This window comes from Lepisosteus oculatus, chromosome 3, assembly GCF_040954835.1.
Source record: "Lepisosteus oculatus isolate fLepOcu1 chromosome 3, fLepOcu1.hap2, whole genome shotgun sequence".
Taxonomy (NCBI): Eukaryota; Metazoa; Chordata; class Actinopteri; order Semionotiformes; family Lepisosteidae; genus Lepisosteus; species Lepisosteus oculatus.
Genome location: NC_090698.1, coordinates 2,395,816 through 2,418,485, shown reverse-complemented (window position 1 = coordinate 2,418,485; position 22,670 = coordinate 2,395,816). Strand labels below are relative to the sequence as shown.

The 22,670-nt window shown below is 49.3% G+C and overlaps 1 protein-coding gene and 1 long non-coding RNA gene across 3 annotated transcripts; one reads left to right on the top strand and one right to left on the bottom strand.

Moving 5' to 3' along the window:
• Window positions 1–177: 177 nt before the first annotated feature.
• Window positions 178–5,251, bottom strand: chp2 (calcineurin-like EF-hand protein 2). 2 transcript variants are annotated; one of them, XM_006627601.3, is made up of 7 exons: window positions 4,948–5,250; window positions 3,899–3,971; window positions 3,016–3,096; window positions 2,653–2,777; window positions 1,990–2,051; window positions 1,376–1,498; window positions 178–975 (listed from the first exon to the last, which is right to left on the bottom strand). In XM_006627601.3, the coding sequence occupies exons 1-7, from the start codon at window positions 5,012–5,014 to the stop codon at window positions 922–924; spliced, it is 585 nt and encodes a 194-aa protein (XP_006627664.1). In that variant the 5' UTR covers window positions 5,015–5,250; the 3' UTR covers window positions 178–921. The 2 variants fall into 2 exon arrangements, with proteins under 2 accessions (XP_006627664.1, XP_069043882.1); XM_069187781.1 differs by lacking the exon at window positions 3,016–3,096 and having other exon boundaries at window positions 4,948–5,251.
• Window positions 5,252–15,541: 10,290 nt separating this feature from the next.
• Window positions 15,542–17,328, top strand: LOC138237886 (uncharacterized). The gene is made up of 3 exons (XR_011189208.1): window positions 15,542–15,567; window positions 16,881–17,041; window positions 17,127–17,328. It is a non-coding gene; the product is annotated as an uncharacterized lncRNA (long non-coding RNA).
• Window positions 17,329–22,670: the final 5,342 nt, after the last annotated feature.

Here is a 22,670-nt window from a genome sequence, read left to right as displayed (position 1 = left end):
TCCGGCGCTACAGAAAAAAAAACATCTTCAAATACAACTTGGCAGGTGCAACGTAATGCAGGTTTGGAAGAATAAGACTTAAATCTATGTCTTAATCTATGAAGACGGTAGGTTCAAAATGTCATCACACCATCTTCTGAGCACCACCAACTCTTGAAAAAAAATGAAACACACACCTTTATCTTAAAACTCTTCTTTTAATGAGCAGATTTACAATCTAGCACCAAAACAGTTTGCATTTAAGCCTTGAGTCAGGGGGTTTCCAAGCTATGTCAAATTACAGGAAAAGTCATTTTTATAAAGATCTGCTAGGTCTGGACAGCACTGGGCCCGTCCAAGATATCTTTAGACGAGACAAGGCTCAAGGTAGCAAAAGGGTCCAGTTTATCAGATAACAACAGATTTAGATGTTACACATTTAGAAACATGCCTGCATCCTTAGTAAACCACAAAGACAGAACTCAAACATTAGCAGCACTTTATTAAGATGGATTTTAAGACTTGATGATGGAGGTTAAGGAGAAGAGAGTGCAAGCCCGGGTTTTCCTGACAGTTCTGCAGGAGTACTGGGAAGCACCGCACTGCAGGACAGAAGGAGTTCCCAGGAAAAAGCATGACTGCCCCATCCAGCACCATGCGTGCCAGTCATTCCACACAACAATCCCCCCAAATAACTTGGAGACATGTTGGATTTTGTTGTTTTTTTTTCCTGTAAGGGAAAAGACCTGACCAAAAGGAGCATTATAACCCAACAGAGTTGCGTCAAGAAGCAGCTGTCAGAGCGGTTTGAACACTTATCTAGACTTCCTGGAGAGCTCCACCTCGTCCCCGGCACGCGCCAGCGAGAACGGCGAGCGGTCGAGGGGCCGAAGGACTCCAGTTTGTGTGAAACTGCGGGCGCCATCTGTCCCGGCCCCCACTCTACCGCAGGAAGCGGATGCTCATCTTGTGGTCGATGTTGACCTTCTCCAGCGACTGCGGACGAGAACAGAGGCGGACACCGTCACCCCGGGTCACATCCGGGCGTCTCAGACGTCCCGCTGGCTTAAACACCCAGGGTGCTGCACAGCAGCATAAGGAGAGGCCGAACGATACAGATGAGCTTGACGGTTGTGGCTTACACCTTCAAAGGGAGGCTAAAGACACTGGCAGCAGTATAAACCCAGAAACGGAGACCCTTACAAATCACAGGTTTGTCTGACCTTTGACCTCCGCAGGGCAGGGAAGAGAGAGCAACTCAGGAAGCAAGGTGAGAGAACAGGACTGGCAGAGGTGGACATACAGTAGGGAAGGTGGTGGACAAAAAGACAGTGACAGGAAGCGTCAGTAGGGGAGCCCGGGGGACAGGGAGAGAGGGACATGAAGACATGGGCACCTTTCGGAACTCCTCGAACGAGATGGCGCTGTCCCCGTCCAGGTCAGCCTCCTGGATGGTGCGGTCAGCGATGCTCTCCAGCTGCTCGTTGGTCACCTGCATCCCCACCATCATGCGCAGGACCTGGGGGGGAGGCGGCAAGGAGTGACCCCTGACCTCTAAGCCCAATCTGGACTTGACAGACTGCTTGTTGGTTTCAGCAGGCAATGCCACCACAGTCAAAGTGCACAGGACAGAACCCTTTATTGAACCAGCTAGGACCACAGAAATCTACAGTCCAGTACTGACTGACTGAACGGGAGTTTATCTGGAAGGAGAAGGCACTGAGCAAATTTTGAAATGTGTGGAAAAAAGTTTTGAAAGTTTTCCTATGAATATGCAAACACAAGTGTGTCCCACCGTGAACACTGGACACCCCTGTCTATCATGTCTTGCCTTTCTCTTCTTCTCAACATTCCTGTCTGCATGCTAAACTGTTCAAGCGCTCAAAAGCCCCGACAAGACCCTCCTCAGCCCTGGGCTGTGAAAGCCTTACTGACTGTATCAGCAAGCACCGGGTCCCACAAAGCAGGGCTCTCTTCAGACACGCGAGCCCAGCGGCCGTCCGCACCCACCTCCAGAAGCTCGCTCCTAGAGATCTTGCCATCTTTGTCCTGGTCATACAGCTGGAAGGCAACTGCAATGGCGACACAAGGGACAGATCAGCACGCAGACCAGGCACACACAAGCCCACCAGCGTTTACACTGGAAGGAATCTGAGCATTCGTCCTCAGCGATGGTGAAGAGCGCCACCTACTGGTCCACTCACCCCACCTGCAGCAGCCACCTGGTTTTCCTTAGAGCTCTCCCACCCCAGCTTTGCTTAGCTGCTAAGACAGGAAGAGGCCCTGCTCTTGAATGCTCTTTTCAAACGGAAGGCAAATGAATCACCCTAAACCACCTGTTCACTAAAGATTAGAAACGCATTTCAGGGACCAATCAATGAAGCAAGTCATTTGTTCAGGTCAGGGAACTCTGGCCTTTGAGAATCCTTGAAGGGTCTTCAGATTGTTGTTTCAAACGATCTCTTAATCACTTACTCCGCATACTTACACTAATCACACCGATCACAGCTCAAATGATCCCAGTCTTTCAAAATTGCCGACTGAGGGGTTCCCTATTACACCCGCGGGACTGCAAATCTCCAGGACAAAGACCGGGCCAACTCTCCGGCCACCGTGGTCAGGACGGTCCACCCCGGCCACAGCACTCTGCCGGCCAGCGGCCGTGGGACTCACACTTGAGCTTGCTGGTCCGGCTGTTGGCGGGTTCGGGGCTGCTGGGGTCCCTGGGCCGGGTCGTGTCCAGGGGCCGGAAGTGCGCCAGGACCCTCACGAAGGAGCGGAAGTTCACCTTCTCCTCCCTGGCGGCAAACACACAGAGTGACCGCGGGACTGGGCGCTGGGAGTGACCCCACCCAGCCGCCCCGCAGAGACGGGGATCCCCGCGGACAGGCGGGGCGAGGTTTGGGGTGGGGGGTCGGTTAACTGTCGAGCGATGGAACGAGCGATCGGGCCGCGAGGCTACGCTATCGAGAGACGCCCCCAGCCGACATGCAGAGAAGAGCCCGTCCAGCAGGCGGCGCGAGAGGGCGACCCTACCCGGGGGCGAAGAAGGCGCTGATGATCCGGTCGCCCAGCGGGTTCAGGTCCAGCTCGCGGATGTGCTGAAAATCACTCAGACTGCAAGAGACAGGAGACACAGTGACCCTCCCACACCCCCGGCCCAACCACCTCTTCACGCACACACAGCCCCTCTGTGAGTGACAGCCGGCCGACAGCTCTGCTCCCTCCCCTGCTTCCGCCCAGCTCGCCGAGCCCCACCCCGCGCCCCGCTGCGCCCCGCTGCTCCACCCCGCGCCCCGCTGCTCCACCCCGCTCCACGCTGCCCTTAATGGAAATCTAGTGTAACACAGAAACAAGCCGCTCCCAGTAAACACCTGTAATGTTCTCCCCTTAAACTGTGAGCAATCCTTCTTTAGTGCCACAGCACATCTCGATGCGAGGCTGGCAGTGCCTGCGCGTGCGTGCGTGTGTGTATATTTGCCGAGTAATTGAACAGGATGACAGCCGACGTTTCGCCAACTTAAAAAATGTTAGGGTGACACTGGGGTGATAACAGACCCCCTAAACAAACACTTCAAGACGCAGACGGGTGGGCAGAAGTGATGACGTTTTAACTCCACACTGGCCCCTTGAACCACAGCACTCCGGCCGATGGCTTCCCTGCAGCTCCCTGGGAGACGACCCCAGAAACGCCCTCGCCCACCCCAGACGGGGACCTGCCGCGGACAGCGCTGAGGTTCAGATGCAGCAGGGGACCTGTCCTGTTGTCCACTCATAAAATGGCATTTCACAGCCGCTGCACTAAAAAGCGTGACCCCTCTTCATCCGTCTGTAGAGACCCGCCTCTCACTCTCGCCCGCGCCCGTACGGTGGTCTTAACGGACGCCGTGTCCAGCGCCGCGACCCCGGCCCGGCTCACCTCAGGAAGCCCTTCTCCTCCCTGTCCAGCACGGAGAAGCGGTCGTACAGGCGGGACAGGTGCGAGGGGGAGACTGGGGGCGAGAGCACAAGCAGAGGAATCCCGTCAGGCGCCGACACGCAGGAGCGGACCAGGAGCACTCGGCCCAGACAGAGGCGCTGGGCGTGCCCCAGAGATCTCCACCGTCTGGGGCTGTCCTGCCATCTCCGCCACCTGGACCGAACCCTTCCGTTGTTAATCTTTCCGCTGAAAACATCAGCGGTGTCCACGACCCCTTCAGGACAGCGAAGGTGTGAAATCGTGTCTTGCTGCCGCTGCGTGCACGGCACCAGGTGCGAGTCGGAACCGCGTCCCGGGTCGATCCGCCCAGACACACAGACACCGGCCGACTGCCGAGAGTCCCGGGCAGCGCTGAGCCTGCTGCCCTGGGCGGCTCTTCTGCAGAGACCCCGCGGTCTCTCCGTCCCAGCGGATCGAGGGGGCTCACGGAGCTGGGGGTGGCTCCGGGGCCTGAGGAGGTACGGAGTGCCCGCTGGGCGAGGAGACTCGACACTTGCACTCAGAGAGAACCCCGGCTCGACAGCACATGGGTCCACACCGAGTGACTGACGCCTGTCAGTGTGTTAATCCGAATTACACGAACAATAAGATGTCTGCCTGCGTACAGATGTTGATCTGTGTGTATTCTATACGTTTTGCACCCCAGTCCGGGCTGGTGTGTAACAGGACGCAATCGGAAGAGCCGGGAAGCCCGCTCCACGGAGCCCGTCGGAGCTCCGGTCTTCGGGATAGCGGGACACTAACCACCGAACCGTGTTGCTGACCGCCGGACCCCAGCGGCGCAGGGGGGGGTGATGTGTCACTCGTGTTCATGTTGTTTTCACCAAGCGCACCCCAGCTCCCCAACTCCCCTGCCAGCCGGATCTGCCCCGACAGAGAACCACGCTCGGGGCTGGGACACGCTCTCCGACTGCCGCGTGTGATTCATCGAGAAATGCAAAGTTGCAAACAAAGCGTGTTGTTTAATTTTTCAACAAAACGCCACTTACAACCAGTCTCCTTCATGATTTCCTCAGCGTCGGGAATGTTGGACAGCACGGAGTAACTGGAGCCCATTTTAACTCCAGTCCGCTACACGCCCAGTACTCCCTTTTGGGGCAAAGAGGTTATTTTTCTTGGGTCAAATCTGCCGCTACAGAATCGGGTTATTTGTGGTCAGTTTGTTTCCTACAGGACCGAGCTCCTCATAGCGTTTAAAAATAACTCCCACACGGTCGGAGAAACTTTGGAGTCGAACACCGCTTATCCGGAGCTGGGGAGACCGACTCGACCAATTGATTGACGTGGGGCTGAACCAATCAGAGCTCAGTCTGGGAAGGAAGGCTCGCCCATCAGGAAGAAGAGAGGGCTTTTTTTATTTTTATTTATGCTTAACAAAAGAACAAACATTACAATACAAACAAGAGTACATATAACAATTCAAAACAAAAATAACGTCAGGGGTACATACTACTACATCAATTCAAGTTATGAAAAAAGATTAAACAAATTAAATAAAAATAATGTCCGCACCGCTTTCATATTTTGGCATTTCGAAATAGTCTGCAAATACCCCTTTACTTCCATTTTAAAATGCTCAAACACAGGATACCTCCCAGACTACTTCATTTTATGTATGTGATAACGTGCCAGTGTAATAATTAAATTTATTACAAAAGAATTTTTTATATTGTTTTCACTGGGGCTGAAACTTAACATAATATATTTTTCAACAAAACAAATACCAATATTCGTCCTTTTTTTAATATAATGCTGCAACTAAGTCCAGAACATTTTTACCCTGGGACATAACCAAAACAAATGCTGAATAGTTTCAGGGCTATTGTCACAAAAAACACATTTGTCATCTATATTAATTTTAAATCGTTGGGTAACAAGAGTTTTAACTGGGTAAATTCGATGAATTATTTTGTATGAAACCTCCTTTATTTTATTGGTTATACAATATTTATTGGGCATCATCCACATTTTTCTTCAATCAATGCGCTTTCCAAATGCGGAATTCCAATATATTGTAGTCACAATTAAATGATCATTTTTTTAACAGGGATCTCAAAAATTGGTTATTACATCCACAACTCACAATATCCTTTCCTTGTAGTTTAATATGAGCTGTAAATTCTTCCAATGTTTCTAAAGGACTACTATTACAACTCCTTAAAAGAGTTAATATTTCCCCAGAAATCGCATTAATTACAGCAAAATACTGATCCAAAGTAATAGAAATATTGTATCTATTAACAAACTCGGTGTAACTATATATTTTACCATCAGCCTTGATGAATTGTTTAATCCAAATGATATCATTCTTGACCAAGTTTTTAAAAAATAAGGTTTTATTTCTATTTTTTATATATTTGTTGGTCCAGATAGTAAATCTATGTGGGGAAAAGTTATGTTTATACATAAGTGACCACGTCAGAAGTACTTGTTTATGAAAACTGGCACGTTTCAAGGGGATTTTTCCAATGTCAAAGTTACACTTTAGTAAAAACTCTAGACCCCCCTACTTCTTGAAATATCAGATTGGGGGTTATATGCCATACACTTTGCTTATTGTATCCATTTAATCTTAAAAATAGCATTAGATGTCCTAAAGTCTAAAGCATTTAAGCCCCCTTCTGCCTGGAAGAAGAGAGAGCTGAAAGAACCGTTGTTGCTGTGTGATCTTCATTGCAATCACGAACTGCCCGAGCGTTTCTTCGCTGTACTTTCTCCACCTCTCTGCATTCTCGAATAACTACAATTAAATACACACGCCGAGGGAACACTCCTACTAAAAAGATGCCAATGAATTACATGACTGATAAACTTGGCCCTCGACAGTCTTTTGTCAAATACGTCAAGTCAGATACTTCTGTCAAGTAAGAGACACCCAATGCCTCCAGACTCCTCTTGCATCATTGAAAGTACCTGCTTGTCCCCGCTCTGCGGCGTCTAGCATCAGCTCTTTCTAAACGTGCTTCATGGGGCTGAGCTAAACACGGTCACACTGCTTTCCGAAGGCCAGTGTCCTTCGCGCTCGCTGTGCTCACCTTGCCGGTGGGCACGCAGGACAATGTTCTGAAATGCACCCCGCCCGCTGTGTTCAGCCGCGCCAGCGAGGGGCAGCGACCGGCTGAAAGCAGGGCTGTGTCGCTGCTGGGCTGCTGCCCCTGCCGGGTCTGCTCTAAAAGCAGCACTGTGGCGCGGCGGTGAGCGCACATGGGTCCTGGCATCGATTCCGACCCGGGCCACCTTCTGTGGGGTTTGCATGATTTCCACGTGGGCTTCCTCCCACCGTCCTGTGTTCTGCCGTCGAGGCTAACCGGCACCTCAGCTGTCCTCAGTAGGCTGCAGAGGAACAAGCAAGAGGTTTATTCCCTGCTGAAAAGAGAAGAAAGAAAACACAACGTTTCAGCCGTGGAGCCATGATCAGGTGTGTTTTCTCTCTTCTCTTTTCAGCAGGGAATAAACCTCTTACTTGTTCCTTTGCAGCCGACGCATGCTGACGCAACTCCCCACCTGAATGTCCTCAGTAGGTGTGTGTGTGTCCTGGCTTGTCCAGCTCCACCGTGACTCTGTATTGTACTACGCAATAATTGAAACGGGTGGACTGGTCGCCGTTAGTGCTGTCCACACACCACCGAGAACCATTCAGACTTCCTCCCCTCTATTTACATTTCCAGCCTGTTTCGGCTCACTTTGCTCTAGTTCCTGAAGATTTTTCTCACACCAGCAGATAACTGCATCGAGAACACCTGAGCCGCCAGGTAACAGGGGCGAGGACGAAATTCAGCGGCGCGCAAGGCGAGGAAACTCACCAATGGGGTTCACAGCACTGTGTCACACTGATGCGCCTCCCCCGTGATCTTCCGGACTCTGTAGAAAGGTACCTAACCCTGAGGAGGTTTTCCAAACCATCTGGCTCGTTTGGTTGCGAGGAGCTAACTGATCCCAGGACCTAACCCAGCTGTTTCTTTAAAGATGAAAGAGTGTTCTACAGCTTGTTACACAGCCCCACAACCGACGGACAGGAACAACACAAGACCAGCTGAACACTAAGAAGCGCAACAAAATCGAAACACCGTTTCTCTGCTCCATTGACATTGCTGCGATGACCTCATGCAGTTCCGTTTTTTTTTGTCTCCTAAAGTGACTCCAACAAAGCAGTGGCAGAGGGAGTCTCTCACTCGGGAGTCTTGCTGTTCCTCTGGGCGCCCTGAGCATCAACGCACCTTCCGCCCGACACATGACCTTGAGCTCCGACTCCGATAGCAGTGTGTTCCCAGAACAGATTCCCAGTGCGTGCAGGAGCAAAAACACTCCTGCCTATGACTTCAGTGAAGGGTTGCACTGGAGAGAACGGCCGCACTGAAATCTGACGTCAGCAAAGGCGACCGTCCTTTGTTACAACGCTGCTATGAAAAATACTTTTTTCATTCCCCGATTCTGTTAGCTCTTGAAGCTGCACGTACAGTTGTGTCCTGCAGAGGGCGCCACCCAGTGGTCTTTTTTGTAACGAAAATCTTAAGGAAAGATATAGGAGGAGAGCAGTCATAGCTAATTGTTTTTTTCATGTTCGTCTGCCAAACAAGGCGAGAAGACTGAAAGAGAAACGTCTTGCTTCCTGTCGGCTACGGAAGGTAACAGACGTTAACGCGGCAATAATGAACGACGACCACTAGGTGGAGCCATTACTGCGCATAAGGACTAAAAACCGCGCATGTGTCGTTGTCGTTGTGTATTGCCGTCACTGTCGAGACAAAATTAGAAATAATGTACCTACAAAGATACCGGCTCTTGGCTAACGTCACCTTCTGCGGTCAGAACGTCGACGCTATGCAAATTACGTTTACTTCTGAAGATATGCAAAAGTATTTATCTGGGGGCAGATTTCACTCCGTGTAGAGTTTGGAAGGGTAAACAACACTGAATCGAGGTTCCTGAGACCCCACGAAACAGGGATACAAGCACGTGGCTCAGATCCCCGCTCTCTGCCCGAGCCTCCCCTAACCTCACCATACCAGGATGTGCGCAGATTACTTCCCACAGCCGTATTTCGAGCAAAGCGTGGGCACCGTGTGCAAGTGCCGGGTGGGGGGTCTTTCACGCGTGTCCGCTCCAGGAGTCACGGTCGGGGCACGCGCAGGTGATCCCCATCTCCCGCGTGGGATAAATAACAAACAGGGCAATTCAGGGCGACGGAAGTACCAGCCGGCCGCTCTGTCTCGGCGGCAGGTGCGTCACTACGCTGGCAGAGCTACTGTCTGGCAGGACATCCTATCTCAGGCCAGAGCCCAGCGAGACGTAAAGACGAGAATAACCGCAGCTGGGAAGTGTTCAAGGGAGACGCGCTCAGCCTCAGGAAGAGGGCACGTATCTCGGAGTGATATTCCGGTGCTCGGAAGCCTTTGCAGTTCCTCTTGCCTCACTCTGTGCCCCTTAGCCCATGAACTGAAGAATTATACAAGGTAGCCTGTTGCCTGTACTGGAGCACTACTAGTCTTATAAGGGCTATCCTAGGCACCACTGAAATACATGCTTTCCAGAAACATGTCGAACGAGCAGCTGACAAAAAGGAGTTTTGTTTAAAAAAAAGTAGAAGATTACAGGTGACAAACTAGAGAGCTGACAGGTTGCCTCATGGCCCAGGAATCTTACATGATCAGTTTTAAACAAGTCTGACTGTTTTTAAGAGAAAAAAACACTTTAGTTACATCTCTTTAAAAAAACACACGCAGAACTTCACACCTTGCCGAGAGTCATTCAGACGCGTCACCTGAAAACGGCACCTGCGGCTGACGCTAAGCAGGCTGTGGAGGAGTGGTCAGGGCTCCGACTCCTGACCGCAAGGCTCTGCAGACGGGGCTGCTGTTCCCCGGAGCAGCGTATTTCATCCAGCTGCCTCCTGCAGGCCCTCCCCTCTCGCTGGTCACTCACAAAGTTTATACTTAGGAAAAAAAAGATGCGTAATCAGAACCCCTGAGAGTTACTGATGATGCAGTAAGTTGATTTCAGATCCAGGGAAGCTACATGCAAGCGCATTGACATCTGAGGACCAGGGGCACTTCTTTACACAAAGGGTGGTGGGAGTGTGGAACAAGCTACCCAGCCATGCCGCCGAAGCAGATACACTGCTTTTTTTTTCTTTCAAGAAACAGTTGGATGAGCCCCTAGGATTAGTTAGCTACCAAATGGGCTAGGTGGGCTGTCTTGCTCATCTCATTTGTTAAACTATTATGCTCTTACTAGGATTAGCAAAAACCAATGAATAATAATAATGAGCTGCACATAAAGACATAAAGCTGTTCTGTCACCAGGAGCTGCTCAGGATCTGCAGAGCTGTGCTTGCTCTCTCTAGCCCTAGGGCATGAGTCTCCAGCACCCAGAAGGCTCTGCAGAGAGACGAGGGAGGGGGGTGGTACAGTACAGAGCCATTCACAACTCAAGTGCAGAGGCTGCTGATCAGTGAGGCTCCAGGCAGAGCCAGAAAGCAATGGATCATTTAAGGGCTGTCATCCTGGGAGACCAGCATGCTGGTTCAGGACGGCTGGGTGTAAACAAGCTCTCGCCCACGCAGTGCACAAACTGGCACAGGAATTGCCACATTCTTCCTGAGCCCCTCTCCTGTTCCTCTACAGTGCGCCACAGTTTCAGGCTCTAGACACGCAACCCGAGCTTTCCATTAGGATTTTAATTTTTAATGAGCATGAAGCTTTCTTTCTAAGTAAAAAAAACGAACTTTGGAAATAAATTAATATGAATGTTGTATCTGGGGACCTTTTTCATGGCAACTTTAAAACCTAAAAGTGCCAAAACTATTTGTCCACAGTGACCCAGGCAATTGCATCCCAGAATTCTTACAACACCCTCTCTGCTCAAGGTTTCTAGAGGATGACATCACCCATACCACTAAGGCAAAAAAGCCCTCAAATAAGAATAGATGAATGTGGCAAATGCCAACACTCGCTGTGCCTGCCAGGGCATTTGGCCCAGTAACCAGGCAACATGATCCGAACTGCTCCAGAGATACCGTTCCAGGGGGTGAGGGCTATCGGACATCTGGTGACCAAGTTTATCAGTCCTCATCGCAGTCTTAAAAAGCAGAGCAAGCAATTAACAGAAAATGAACTGATTGGAAATCTGTTTTTGTGCCTTTTGAAGCACGGGCACCTGGACATGCAGCACGACACAAAGCCAGATTCTGCGCAGACAGCGCACCACACCTTTGAAGGTTTCTCTTTCGCAATCGGCCTTACTTTCCAATAAGTCACACCTCTTCTGCCAGCGCGCAGGACCGGCAGATCTCAGCGCAGATCAGAGTGGAGTCTGGAATGTGTCACAGTCAGCAGAACAAGGAGGAAAAATGCATCAGTGACCTTTGGTTCAAATTATGTTTTTCGATGAATGAAAACAAAACTTGGGATTTTGGCTCTAAGCAGAGATCTACAGATAAAGATAACCCATTCCCTTCCTCTTTTGCAATTATGTACTTCAGGAGTTTATATGTATTTATACATGCTGAGAGGCATTCAAAACACAATGCTCTTGGTTCCAAACCTCAGTTGTTGTGCCCTTTAATGCCTCGGGATATATCTTTTGCATTTGTTACTGACCATTGAAAGTGAAAGTCTGCCAGAGAGGGAATGTTGGGCTCCAGGCCAAAGAGAGAAAGATTAATTCTTTCCTGACGTCTCTCGCTCTTTAACCCCAGCCACTGCAACTGATAAAGACCCATCAGTAACACCCCTAGCACGAACGCAGAAACCAGCAGCCGACCCTGTGTTCCATAAGCGCTCCAGGGGAGGGGTGAGTGAGGGTCAGTATGTGTAACAGACACAGTGTGGGGAGAGCTCACATCTGAGCATGGTACAGGAGCCACACTCTTGTCAACAATCCACAAACTGAAAGTCATCAGAAAAGCTGAGTTGCCATCAACACTGTAAATCATTGCACATTTGGTAAGAGGTGGCAAAGCTGATTTTATTTTAACGAAATATAGTTTTGCTTAGTGCGAGAAAAAGGCCGTAGATGTCCCTGAGCAAAGAACTTCGTCCCCTGCAAAAACACGAAATTCATGATAAAGGAAAATCTAAAGGAGAAACGCTTGCTATTTGCAGGACAGGAAAGGCTGCAGCCCCTCCAGCCGATGCAACTTCATTAAGAGTTTAAAAGGAAATCAAGTTACAATGACTTCACAAGCAGGGACCTGAAACCATCTGGACTTTTGTTCTCTTCTGAACCTGTTGCATATCCAGTACACCTTTTAAAACTCCAAAATCAAAATGAATAGATCGCTTCCAAGCGGGAACTCAGAGGACTTTGGCAAAACGTGTTATCAGACATCCACAGGCCAACGCCGTGCAGCAGCTTGTACGTTTTTGAGAAGCCTGTGCCTCTTGGCGTGTGGTTTCCTCGCACTGGCATAATCAGACTGTGTAACAGGCAATCCTTACGACCACCAGTCAGGTGTGCAACTTCTAGACTTCCAGATTTCAAGGGTGGTTTTGCATATTTATAGAAAAATGAGCAGAAAAAACTCCTTCTCAGCTGAAAACGCAGTCTTTGGCGGCTCGTTGTTTGCGCCTCCCACCACAGCATAGAAAAGCCCAGTCCCGCATGCCTGACCCGGGAGGTGACACCAGAGCTCTGAAGTGTGCCGAGGCGCAGACTGGGCCGACCTGGCCTTAATTGGTCGGGAGGCCATTCCCTTTTCATCTTGATGGGGGGAACAACGTGCAGGGGGAGGAACCCCAGCTGGGCCGAAAGAGGCTGTAATGAGGGTAAATGTTCCAGGCCACTGGACCGCGCTCGAGGCAAACTCATCGTGACAGGCCAGGAAATCACAGACAGCGCGACGGCCTGCGCTCTTCCTCCAAACACCCCCTCCCACTCCTCCTCCTCCTCCTCCTCCGTCAGATCCTCACAGATCCTGGCTGCCGCTTCAGCTCTGCGTGACGTCCCAGCCTCTAACAGACTAGGAGTTGGAAGTAAAGGGGGGTCATTCAGTCATCATTCACTGTCCCGCCTGTTGTAAGCTTTTTGTCCTTTTCAACTTTTGTCTGAGCCAGAGGTCAGGGAGATCAGTAAATACCCATGTGTCCTTCCACAATGGGCAGTGTCCAGATTGTTTATCTGGAGTGGCAAGGCAGCTGGCACCACAGGGCCCTCTGGGTTTGGGGGGGCGTGGCACAGCAGGGGTCCCCACCGAGCTGCTGCCTGATTTGTGCGGATCCTCCCTTTCATCAGAAGATGCCCTGGGGCAGCAGCCACCCTGCGCTCACTGGTGCCACAGCGCAGACAGGTCCAGAGGGGAAAGATGAGGTATCGTTTCTTCTTCTGCTCAGCCACGGTTTAAAAGGACAACGTGACTGTTTTGGCACCCAAGGCTTAATCCTCTGCAAGTCCAGCAGGCATCTCCTCTCGCTGACACATTAGTATCTCAAGCATCATTTCTTTTAAGAGACCTTTCTGGCTGGAACCAGCTCTGAAGCACTTGAAGCAAACTCCTGTCCCCACAGAGAAGACTCCACTGAAACATAATATGGAAAGTAAAATCAAGATCTCGAGTTGGAGCAGAACATAAAAATAAACAACTGTATGCTGGGAGCTTGGTTCAAAGTGCACTGAACTCATGCCGTTTAAAGCTCTTAAGAGTTTCCGAGAAACTACAGATATCTAACAAGAGGATAAATCAGAACCTACTAAAGAGAGGGAGCCCGAATACTGATGTGTTTTGCGATGTTTTGAATCCTTTACTAAGGATCTAATTTGGAGGAGCGGTCCGAGTGAAGTACCTTGACACAGGGCCACAAATTTCCCACCTGCGACCTGGACCCCCAGAGTTTCTGTCCAGATTCCTAACCATCATTCTACCTTGCTGCCTTGAGTAGAAAAGGGGCCACAGTGCTAAAGACATCAGGCAGATCAGAAACCGCTCAGCTCAGCAAAGTTTTTTTTAATGCCACAACAACTTGGAGCACAGCCAGCGTGTAATTATCTGAGCACACACCGAGAAGAGACTCCTCTACAGGAAGCAAACTCCTATTGGAGCTCTGGGCTGGTCTTACAGCACGGGCAGAGGGTCTTAATTGCTCAAATGCCAGAAAGCCGATGCTACAGACCCAGGATTCTGAATTCAGGGAATTCTGGAGAGGGGAGGGGCGGGAGGCTGTATTAAAACCCCACAAAAAAGTGTTTTCCCTCCCCCGCCCGGAATGCGGGAGGGAAAGGAGAGGAGGATGAACAAGTGACATTCATTTCAGAGCACAGAGTTTCAGCTTGAACACACAGCTCTCTCCGAAGGTGTGCCAAGGCATGACTTGACAGAGGAGCTCTTATTGCCTGCATTGTTCTTTCCTTTCATCACATTTTCCACTCCTACTGTCTCATCTGTTCCCTGTTCCCCTTCGCCCCTACCTGGGTAGTCTACCTTGCGCTCGGCAGCTTTCAGGAAATAAAGAGCAGCCTCTGAAAAGATGCCTTCAAGGTCTTATGGCACCCACATCACAAAACTGCCAAATTCCTTCACTTGTGTCTTGAATTCACGGTTCATCGTCAAATCACGGAGCAATTGTTGGAGCATAAAGTTCCCATTTTTAATTCTGCAGCGTAATTAATAATTACTCAGAAAGGTGTCTCAGGAGAGGCATCACAGCTGCAGTGCTCCACCTGTCTCTAAACACCCCCTCTGCCAGGATCACAGAAGGGCAGTGCTGGCCCTTTTTAATTAAGCGTTCTATCCGCGGTGACACACCAGAGTTCAGACTGCCTGTTTTCGTACGCACACATCTGTACACAGCGGGCTTTGCTAAAGCAACCTGGATAAAGCGGCTTGTCCAGGGAAACAGCAGCCGTGTCGCCTGCCTGGGAAGTCCCCGCAGTCTGTTTGAGTCCCGGACACTGCTGACCCATAAAGAACATGAAGGGCCAGCCACCCGCTGGCCCTGCCAAGCAGATTAACTGAGCCGCCTTGAACTGCTCCACGCTTTTGAGTCAAGTCCAGCAATTAATATTGATGTTCTGCTGATGCCTTCATTCAAGGCAATTACCAAGGGTTACAGTATAAAAGAACCACTGGCATCCACATCACCTCCAGCCTGTGTTTGCTCGGGGGATCGAGACTCTCCCTCTTCAGCTGTCCTCATCCGTGTCGCTCGCTGCTCTGGGTTCAGTCCGTCACGTCTGTCCAGTAACACAGGCAGCACGTGCTGCTGAAGACATTCCTTTTCAAGCCACAGGGACCTTCAGAATCACACCGAATTCTCCCAGAGCAGCCCTGCTGCCCATTTGTGAGCCGTTTCTTCTGTTTTTGACGTATGTTGATGTTATTAATTGGCCCAAACGCACATATTTTTTCAAGTCTCTTCTAGCCTGTAGTCATTGATCCTGAATTTCTGTGGAAAGAGCCAGCATGTTAGGTTTTGCCTCCTGTAAGCTTCATGCCTGATCTGCCGCTTGCTGGGTGAAGTTCCAGTTTTTGTCAGTTCCCATGAGAATTCCTGATTAACACTGGGAGCTGCTCTGCTGTTCAAGGCCAGGGATCACCGGAGAACGAGGGGGGCCTCGTGCTCGTCAGGGTTCGACAGCAGGCAGGAGCAGCACAGGGTGGTCCTGGCAGATAAGCGGTAACTATGCAGAAAAACTTGGCAGGTTTAAGTGAGTCTCAGTTCCAAGTTCATCAAGGCCCAAGAACACACAGCATTTGTTCAGTTGTCATGACGGCAGTCACAGTAATATGCCAGAAAGGTGACCCCAAACTGCTGACAGCTTTTTTTAAGAGCCTCTTCTCTTGCTGTTTTTTGCTCCTTCCTGACCTGTAGGATGATATCCCGAATCAGCCACAATCCAAACGTGAAATGGGCCAAAGTTAGCTCGTTTGGTTGCTATTAGCTAAGCAATCCAAAGACCTTACAGAGTCGTTTGTTGAACACGGCAGGGTAGCTTGTTCCACAACCCCACAACTCTTGGTGTAAAAAAGAGTCTCCAGTTCAAAAGGGAGTAAAAGGAGGAGCTGGCTTGACTGGAGGTGGACTGTTCTGTCAACCACCTCTGTTCTGTTTGGTCTGGAAGAACGCAGAGTGCCCGCAACCTCTACCGGATTATTCCAAATTAAACCAGTGAGAGCAGACCTAATGTTGTGTGGCCCTCGCTGATGTGCTGACCTGATGTTTGTTAATCAATTAGCAGGTCTACTTATTTAATCAATACTTGTGAACAGCTCCATGTTTGGACCCATCGCCCTGATACAGCCCAGAAGATTCTCTGCGGTGTTCGTGTCCCTACACCAAGCAAAACACCCCCTCCGTTCCATTGCCAAAGCTAACTCTTAATTGTTGCATTAATCACCGTTAACTGGAAACAATTTAGCAATCACACTGATGCTTTACACAGCATCCCAAAGCTGGCACAGTCGTAGGCCAGAATTACGAATCCCAGAGAGGTGTCTGATAATAGTAATACACTGTGTACGCTGTTTGTACATTTTGTCTTTATAAACCTGCTTTTCAGGTTTGAATTCTGAAGTCAAGGTAGCTGCAGTCAATTTCTGGAGAGTGAAAACGAAACATTAATGGTTTCGAAGCTGACTGGGGAAAAACCCCGTCCTGTCCCCTGACCTGCCTCAGAAGAGGGGCCGGGGCCGCCGGGGGCAAAAACAGTTTTCGAACAGCTCGGAAACAGGAAGGGCAGCTGGGCTCCGATTCATCGATAGCCCTGACAGGGACAGGTGCACAGTCACCTCAGAATCTCCTAAAAGTCCCGCCTGCCTGCGCTGGGGGGAATTCCAGGACTATTTGTCAATAAACGGGTTTCTCTTCTAAACGAATGTTTGTCTATACTGTCACATCCCCTAATTTACAATACCTAATCACCGAGTTCCTTTTTTTTTCCTCCCAAAAACATAAACAGTGACTTCCTATTCCTGTTTCTTCTCCTCCAGCCCTCTCAGAAGAGGGCCCTCATACGAGAAATGAACTGGACGGCCCGGAATTCCAGCCTACGCAGACAGGAGGCAGGAATACCGAAACAGAAAGAGCAAGCTTTATCGCCATGCATCTGAGAGACACATCAACCCCGTGGCGGCTCGGCCTCATGCCTTTGGTAAGATTTCACTGAGCTCTGCTGCACTTGCTGACAGTGTCATGCAAGATAAATAATAGTGTTTCACTATTTCACTCCGCCTCAGGTCTTCACAATCCAGATCACCTGCTCACTGAATTAACTGGACAGTTCAACAGCTTCTCTCAGCTCTTCATGTCTTGCTGCTTTAGACACCCAGAAAATCTGCAGACACAGCGACCCACGAGAACCAGGACTGGACACCCCTGCTTTAGGTGGGTCAAGGTAGAGAGTGTCAGAGAGTGTCAGTCCAAATTTAAAACAAAGACATGCACTCCCCCTCACTTTGTCAGAAGATCGGTCCAGCTTGCTGACTGCTTAGAAGTGTCGAGCAAACTCTACAACACACACACAGATCCTGAGATCCAGCACAGCATTGGAGAAGAATGTGAGGAGGACACTGTGGCTGCAACTGGTATAATTCATGCCTGAAGTAATGTAGGTATTCCTGGTTGGGGGTTTTTAGAGTTTTGCGAGTGGATTTGTGTTAAAGATCACAGTGGCGCTAAGAGAGGCAGATTCTCCCCACTGCGATTGACTCATTCTGCTAACGCTTTTACACATTTGGATTGGAATTTTATCATTGGTATTTTTCAAGAGTCCTCAGCCTTTAAAAATGAAACCTGCAGTTCGATCTCATTTGCTCCTTCACCCTTCTGCCAAGCGTGAGGTAATGTTTACCCAGGCACGTGGCAGCCTGCCTCTTTTCTGTAGGCTCAAGGACTGGAGAGGTTTTGCCCTTAGACAGACAGGTACTACTATGATTCATCACACCTCTGCGTTGGGTATCGAGTTCTGGAAGAGGACAGGTATTGCTTATAGTCTGCAAACAACCCAGGTCCCCCCTCTGCAGGAAAACGTGTGACCTGGAGTTCAGACTGGCCCCCCTGGAGATGCAGGAGCTCCCTGAAACCATGTGACCCCCTTCTCCTTTATGTGCTTACAGGCAATGCTTAGCTAACAGCACTGTAAGTCTTGCCCTCTAAAACAGTTATAGTATGCCACAATACAAATCACGTTCAGTTTTGTTTATTTTTTACACTGAAGGAGGATTTTCAGGCTTTTGGTGGACCAACTTCCAAGTATCACAAAATATTTTTATTTCACCAAAAGTGCACCAGAACAATACCACAGGGTCCCAGTATTGACTATATGGGACTCAAAAGACTGCACAACATCCCCCTACTCGTTGTGTAAAGAGGTTTGTCCTTACATACAGTTAACAAGTGTGAGGAGACAATTTCCTTCCCATGTGACTGCAAGTAATTATCTCTGTGCTGGTGAGTTTTTAAGCTTCATTTTAATGGCTCTGTTAGTCAACTTGGATAAAGGAAAAAAGGAAAAACTATTTGAAACCTCAGCTGATTCTTGAGGTGCTCATGGTGTCACCTTCAATAAAAAGTTTATTTCACACTGATATGCTACTTTAGGTAAACACCTCGTGCTTTCAAAGTCCACGGTTTGTTTCACTCAGTTGGCATTAATAACTTCGCGTCTGAGCTACAGTACAGAGTTTGCAGTACAGGTCAGATTCTCCCTTTCAATGCAAGTTAAAACTTTGCCAAACGCAACCTCATCTGCCTATTGGCTACAAACACCAGCTGCAGGTTCTGTCTTTTTTTAAAAGAAATCCACGTACAGAAATACAATCAATCTTTTTGAGTTTATTCCCGAGTTCATTCCCGAGAAAAAATGAAAAGAGGAATTACTTCTGGAGAAATATGCTTATCCTGAAGCAAAATCCCAGATGGAAAATGTATGGGTCATCTCTCCCAGAAAGCCCCCAAATGCCTAGACAGCAGTACAGTGTTTTTGAAAGGTTGTGTCTGATTTCTCTGGCTCATCAAGTGGTCATCAAGTCGAGAGTCATCAAGTGGTGAAGCAAAGTCAAGGAGAGCCTTCACTGCACGTGGCCAACCACTAACAGAATCGCTCTGTTGAACGCAGCTTCAGACTGCCTTGCTCGTCATGGGCACGCTCACCATGAATGAACACGAAATGAAAACGAATGAACTCCAAACCGAAATGCCCATGCACTCAGCCGCAGCCCTCAGAAGGCAAGATCGGGCCCCAGAATTCACTGGCCAGATCACAGCGAGGTCTCCCAGACAGACGCCCATCTAAGTCATGGCCCTGCGCCATGGCTGCGATTAGGAATCCATGAGAAGGAATGCCTGAGTGGACTTCCCATAAACCACGCAAACCAGCGCTGTGTAGCCTCACAACCACAGACACCTGGCAACAATTAGCTTTTGTTGCTCATTAATTAAAACAAGAGGGTCTGAACAGTCCTCTAAATGGTCAGCAAATCCAAGCTGAAATGCTTTTGTAGGACAAAACACGGGGGCCTGAACGTCAAGTGCACACCCTGAACCTTGATATAGGCTCAAACAGACCTGAGAACTCCTTGGTCCTGAACGTTTCTTTAATAAAATAATATAATAATCTTCAATTCCTCACACTTATATGGTGCTTTTCTGGACACTCCACTCAAAGCGCTTTACAGGTAATGGGGATCCCCTCCACCACCCCCAGTGTTCAGCCCCACCTGGATGATGCTCCAGAACGCTCCCCACACACCAGCTCTCAGTGGGGAGGAGAGCAGAGTGATGAAGCCAGTTCAGATAGGGGGATTATTAGGAGGCCATGACTGGTAAAGACCAGTAGGAAATTTAGCCAAGACACCGGAGTAACACCCCTACTCTTTTCAAAGAAACCCCCTGGGATGTTTAATGACCAGAGAGTCAGGACCTCGGTTTACCATCTCATCTGAAGGCTGCATTTAACTCCAAATACACATTGTAACAAAGGGAAATAATTATTTTAATAACTAGGTAAACCCCCCTTTTGTAACCTATTGTAACCCCAGCTGGAGGACAGACCTTGCTCCAGGCTACCATAGAGGTCAGCAAGGACTTGAACCCCCAACGCTGGTAAGAAGTCCAGGTCCTCAACAGCCTGCGCCACTTTCCCCTTCCATTATAAAAGCACAATTAAAATCTGTAGGTTTTTTGCCAATCATAGATTCTAAATAAAAGCTGAGAAGTTGGGAAGGAAATGCACTCACAGCCAGGTTCTGTTACATGACACACATGTATTGTTTAGGCTGAGACTGGGGGTGTTGATCAATTCCGAATGTTAGCTTTGTTGTTTACATGTGCTCGCCTCTTCAGCTCTCTGGAAAACACTATTTCTAGGGAAAGACAGCTCTGCAGCAGAACTCTGCGACGGCAGAAAGCCAAAGAGTTACTGGAATCACTTGCATGGCTGTGACACTGCAAGGCTCCCCGTGAGGGGGGAGGGGTAAAAACTGCCGGTAGGGGTGCCTCTGATCTTGGGGGTACCGTTCCTTGAGTAAAATCAGCTGCCCTTCATTACACAGAAACGAGCCACCTGGGGCCCAGGGCAGGCAGTGGTTTTGTGGTGAGCTGAGAGATGCCTCATCTGCAGCTCCAGATGGCGGATGGTCAGGATGAATTCCGCTGTAACGGAGAAGCCGGGGCCGGAGATCCAGCCTTAAAGATGAGCCTGCAAAGTGGCCCTGGATTTGACACCAGCAGGAGCGCGGAGGGTGCTTAACTGTACAGTGGTGCCACTTATCTTGAGCTGTATGAAGAAGGATTAAGAAAGGATCTGGGAATTGAAAGTCCTTGTTTTTCAGGGATACTGCTGTCTTGTAAGACAGAAAAGAGACGACCATATTGCACAGACCAGTTTGGAGTAGCTCACTGGTTAATTCTCTCTCCTACAGCCAGCCACCCTTTGATCCACCCAGCCCCACCAGAGACAGCCAGAGCACGCAAGAGTCTCCATCCTGGATGTGCTTTGCAAACCCACAGCACAGCACAACCAAGTACCACAGCACAGCACAAGCGCCGCGACTAGGGTGGATGACGGAGGACCGAACCTGCCCGTCACTCGTAGCTCCACAGGAAGGCATCTCACCATCAACAGGAGGCCCTGGTGAGACTCAGGCCAAGGAACTGTCGCCGTCATCGCCTGCAGAGGTGTGTGCTGCTGGAGGACCAATGGGGAGCACACAACGTTACTTTTAACAGAAGCATCACTCCCAGTGTTCTAATAGTTTGTAATACTGCTCGCTGTGCGTCACTGTGTACAACATACCGCATTTGTTTAGGTCAGAATCTATAAACATTTTATACAAAAATAAAACGGATAGTTAAATCCGTTAGGGAAGTTGCCGTGGATAAACATCCTAGTTCCTTTAAGAGATGTTTTTTTGAGTCACGACGGTAGGAGCGCACCTGGTACGCCACTGTTAGTATGCTGCACTGTGCTTTCTGCACAGGATTCTGGGAACACACACACCCTCAGGGTGTGGAAGTGGAAGGAACCTGCTCAGAGCACCTGGTGAGGACATAATCTGGAAACCAGAGGGCCAGTGTACCAGAAAGCTTCGCACAACACAGTTCCAGGTGTGATGGAAACAAAGCTCATATAAAATGGCATATCACATCAGCACCACGAACCATAGATGCTCGCAAGTCACTGCACAGCTAAAAGCAACCAGAGAAGGAGTTTAATAAAGAACAGGAGGGTGTTCTTTACACAAAGAGTTGTGGGGGTCTGCAGTAAACTATTCCAGCCAATATGCTGGCTTCCTTCATGAAACATCAGGATGACATCCTCAGGTAAATTAACCACTGACTACCAAACAGGCCAGTGAAACCAGTAAGGACACAGAGGAATTAAAAACCAGATGGGCTGAATAGCATCCTATCATCTGTGGCCCTTCTGCCATGCTGGGATTCTTGGAACAAGGACCTTTGCCGAGGTGAAAGCACAGAAAGGTGTAGTGGGACACACTGGGTTCATGGAAAAAGTGGAAAGTTTGGGAATAGTGGAAACCTAAAAAACAGGAAATGGTTTGGCCATATACAGAACCAAAGGGACAAGGCGAAGCACTGCACGTTTCCTGGGTAGCAGTAGTAACTAATGGGATGCTTCACTAGTATCTTTCGAAAAGAGGCCTTCTAATGGAAAGTCTATCACAGGGGTCCAGAATCCTGGTTCTGGAGCTCGGATTTGCTTGCAGGTTTTCTAGGTGTCTTTCAAGCAGCAGCACCCGGAGAGCTGGAAGAAGCCATTTAACCTGTCCGGCGAAACCAGTACTGAGCCAATCTGGATCGCTGCAAGCCCAGCTGGACTAAAAGCCTGAGGACACACCGGCCCTTCAAGCACAGGGCAAGCCTGGTTCAGGCAGAGCTGTCACTGGCAAACCTTCTCTACCTGCGTATGGCATCAGTCACATCGGAAGAAAAGCTTCCTTCCAGTTGTGGTGCCACCCACTCCTGTCTCAACGCCACAAAAACGATGCAAAACAACTGGAAACCTTTCAACCACGGCCTTATTAGGGAATGCAAAAACGGCTTTGCTTTTTTAATGCTCGTCTAGTTTAATTAAACAGAAAACCAGCGTCATTCAGGAACTCGAACTGCTAACAGTCTGCTGCAAGAAACAGCTTGATCTATTTCAGAGTGCTGTTGACAGAGCCGTGCTCTGACCCTTCGCGTTCCTGGCTGGGTTTCAGCTGAAACCAAGGAAGAAAAAAGAAAGGCCTTTCTGGACCAAAATAAATCAGCTATAATTT

Coding starts and splice junctions, on each gene's coding strand:
- chp2 (XM_006627601.3), bottom strand. CDS start 5,014: ATGGGCTCCAGTTACTCCGTGCTGTCCAACATTCCCGACGCTGAGGAA. Junction 3,972..4,947: donor AATCATGAAGGAGACTGGTT/GTAAGTGGCGTT, acceptor TCTCGCCCCCAG/TCTCCCCCTCGCACCTGTCC. Junction 3,097..3,898: donor GAGGAGAAGGGCTTCCTGAG/GTGAGCCGGGCC, acceptor TGTCTCTTGCAG/TCTGAGTGATTTTCAGCACA.